The following is a 3,728-nucleotide window of genomic DNA, read 5'->3' as shown; positions in this document are numbered from 1 at the left end:
AAGAGTCTTAGGTGCTAGTATCAGCACAGGGTAAGTCAGGGAAAGCACATAATCAGGAATAGGAAGGGAGAGCAAGATCTGTTGGCAGCAGTAATCTGTTGTTATCTGCTTCCTGTGGCACATGGAACTGAATGTGTAGTTTATTCTAAAATAAATATTTTGACAATATTCTAGTGCTAAGGATGAGTGGAGTGGTTTCAAGAGCTTTTTCCCCAAAATATTATCTGCATTTCAAAGTAATACCTAAATTTCTCTTAAATTTAACAATATGAAAGAGGTCTCTGCTATCATCAAGGCATGAGAGTTGGTGTAATTTACCATTCATTATATTAGCCTCAAAATTATTAAAAGGAGTCACTGTAGATGCACAGCAGTTTTTTTAGCATTGCTTTGTGTTTCATGCCAGTGGTACTTAGTAACTTAGTAGAAGCATGAGAAAATAATTTATTCAGCTGTTCTTAAAACATTTTAAAAAATTACCATGAACAAGATTTCTTACCTGGCTTCCCTTTTGTTTAAAGTTAAGGATATTGGAATAGAATGAAGTGAAAGAAGAATTAGAGAAATATTAGTTAATTAATCCTATTAGCTTGTTTCATTCTTAGCTTAGTTGGAGTATACATCTAATGAGAAACTCACCTCTGTAAATCTGGACCTTTTGTGGAGAGCTCTGTGTGCGATTTTGGGGTATGAAGAACCTGAACTAATCAACCTGTGCTGTCTAGCCCACTGGTCTTGGAGTTGGAGCTCTCGTGCTGCCATAGTACTTGCCAAGCTGTTCCTCTTACATTCTTAATATGGGAGCTGTGTATTTTCCCCAAAAACCCGTTTATGAAATAGACCCAGCAGTATTTATACAATTGAAATGACCCAGTTTTTACGTTCATTTTCATTCTTTAAGGATGTAGTCATTGAATCAATGTGTTTATTCATACTCTTCAAGATTTTTTTAAAGTAAGAATTACAGGTAAAACAGGAGACACAGGACCATTTTGTGTGCCTTTTATGTGCCTTTAAAAGTAACTAATATTTGTCCTTCCAGTATGCAGTTATTTTTACAAAATATTGAGAGAGGACATGGATTTAGCTCTTATTACTAGTTGCATCAGACAGCCGTCTTGGCATCTGTGCAAAGCATTAACTTTTCAAAGCAGGTTGATTGCCAGTTGTGTAAATGACTGTTGTGTATTTAAATGAGCTGCTTACTCACAAAGGAGGAGGATGTTCTTGTCCAGTGAAATTAAAGGAGTGACTTTCTTCTACTAGGCAATTGATTCTTGATGGTCAGTGGGATGAGGTTCTTCAGTTTATTCAGCCTCTTGAATGTATGGAAAAATTCGACAAGAAAAGGTAAAATAGAGTGTATGTCAGAGCTGAATTTTTTTAGCTGTGGAAAGTGCATGAATTTTTAACTATTGTGTATTAAAGCAGTAGTTTAAAGTTTTTCACCTTAGTTTTAGGTTTTTTCTAACCTGTATACAGTTCCTAAGGTGTGTGCATGTGTTTTTTAACTTAAACTATGAAAAACGTGTGCACAATCTGTAATGAGTTTTCATATGCCATACACTAGGAATATGGTGCATGTTGTACTGTCTTTTTGTAGTTGGAGACTCTGTCATATTTCTATTCAAGAAATTATTGTGATTGCTATCCTTTTCTTATTAGCCTTCTAATATTTTCATATAATGTTTCTGAAAGTGTTAATTGAAAAAGACATTTACATTTTCTGTTTAAAAATAATATTGTGGTAACCAGTTTTTTAAAATTTAAGATCGGATTTCCTCATTGTTGCAATTTCTATGCCTAACTCAAAAATCAGCTGTAAAACGCCCTACTTATCTCTAAGAGATTGTTTAGCTACTGGATCGGTATATTTCACTGGTATTTCACTTCTCACCTGCAGGTTTCGTTACATTATAATGAAGCAGAAGTTCTTGGAAGCCTTATGTGTAAACAATGCAATGTCAGCAGCAGATGAGCCTCAGCATGTAAGAATTGTCTCTGGTTTGGGAATTTTTTTGTTGTCAAGAAGCCTCTTGAGATGTTCTGATTAAAGACAAAGCGGAAGCTCCCAGCACTGAATACACACATTTTTAGCTATTACTAAATAGTTTTATAAACAGTGGAAAAAATAATTGTTATCCTTTGGAAAGAAATAGTCTCAGGTCTCAAATAGTATTGCATATACAAGAGTTGCTTGAAACTTAGCAGTGTAGATCGGTGACCATATGCTGTGTTTGTGGTCCTGATCCTGAGATTTACTTCAAGCCATTATGCTGGAGTACAGGGCTCTTTTTTTCAAGTTTTCTGAAGCAAGCCTCAGAATCACAGAAATGTATGGTGATAATGTGGAACAGGTGAAAGATTCTGATTTGAATTAATATTGAACTCGATTCTCTTGCTTTTATAGAGAAAGGAACGCGGTTGGTTTTTTTGAAGGGAACAGGTGTGTTCACAAAAAACTGATTCACTTAGATGTGCACATAGCAGGAGGTGTGAACTTAGGCATTCAATATAGAAAGAGACATGAACTCAAACTGGCAAAGAAGGTGTGCAGATTGTGAAATTAATTATAGTTTTTCACTTATGTTGATAATACAGGAATACCAAATTTCTAACAAATGTTACAAAATTAAAAATTAAGAATGCCAGTAGTTTTAAGACAATTGATTTTGTTGTCCAGACTGAGTTGATTTTAATTCTCTGTCCCATTACACATAAATTGTACTGCAAGCTCATCTTTGACAGTGTAGAGAAAGCTAAAAGTCTTTATAATTGTGAAGGAAAGGTGCACTATTCCTCTAATCACTCAGTTTACTGCTACTAGATAGCAGTAGAGCAAAAAACCAGATATGTCCTGTATTTTTTGGTTTGAATGTTGCCAAATGTGCTGCCATATTGTGGATGTATTGGGCAGATGCTAGGTAACATGGCTAAGTGGGAGATTTTATTATCTTTTAAATCTTTGTAACTAAAAATGTCAGCTTATGTGTATTTACTGTGAATATTCAATGAACTTTTTGAACTATTTTAACGTTTTTGATTGAAGAACAGAAAAATGTCAAAAGATAACTCAAAATTGCTTGTTACTGGAAAGTGGAGAATCTATAACTTATGCCAGTAGCTTTTCATAGGCATAAAAAAGGAGAAAATAAATCAGTTGGCTTTGAGAATGGAAGTAACCTTCTGTGCTACAATAGACTTGAAGCTGTTGAGCTACCAAGTTAAAATATTAAACCTATCAAACTGGCCGCAACAGGAAAAAGTTCCATAGATCTGTAGAAAATGGGGCTGGGCAGGGGATTTTAGGAAGTCCAGGAATTTGGCTCTGTTGTAACTACACTTGCATCATCAGTTTCAGACACAATATTGGATGCTGTTTTAATTAAATTTGTATTATATTTAATTAAAATATAAACTGTAGTAGTAATAAAGGAATGATAGCAGAGAAATTCTGCTACTGCCTGTTCTTCAATTGTTTTATCGTAGAAACGTATGTACTACAAACTATTCTGTTAATGTTTCTGTAGCTGGAGTTTACAATGCGAGAGGCTGTACAGTGCCTACACGCGTTGGAAGAGTATTGTCCCTCTAAGGAAGACTACAGTAAACTGTGCTTGCTGCTGACGCTGCCGCGCCTGACCAACCACGCAGAATTCAAGGACTGGAATCCCAGCACTGCACGGGTTCACTGCTTTGAAGAAGCCTGCGTCATGGTGGCAGAGTTT

The 3,728-nt window shown here is 35.4% G+C and overlaps 1 protein-coding gene across 1 annotated transcript in view; it reads left to right on the top strand.

The window, feature by feature from the left end:
• The window catches only part of LOC104546368 (WD repeat-containing protein 47-like), a 10,398-nt gene that overhangs the window by 471 nt on the left and 6,199 nt on the right, over positions 1-3,728 (top strand). Inside the window, 3 exon segments of the mRNA XM_010191748.1 lie at positions 1,267-1,350; positions 1,904-1,988; positions 3,531-3,728. The exon segment at positions 3,531-3,728 is cut by the window's right edge and continues 27 nt beyond it. Of these exon segments, the coding sequence (XP_010190050.1) occupies positions 1,267-1,350; positions 1,904-1,988; positions 3,531-3,728 (367 nt within the window).

This window comes from Mesitornis unicolor, unplaced genomic scaffold (assembly GCF_000695765.1).
Source record: "Mesitornis unicolor isolate BGI_N332 unplaced genomic scaffold, ASM69576v1 scaffold40350, whole genome shotgun sequence".
Lineage (NCBI taxonomy): Eukaryota > Metazoa > Chordata > Aves > Mesitornithiformes > Mesitornithidae > Mesitornis > Mesitornis unicolor.
This window is presented reverse-complemented; position numbering and strand designations above follow the sequence as displayed.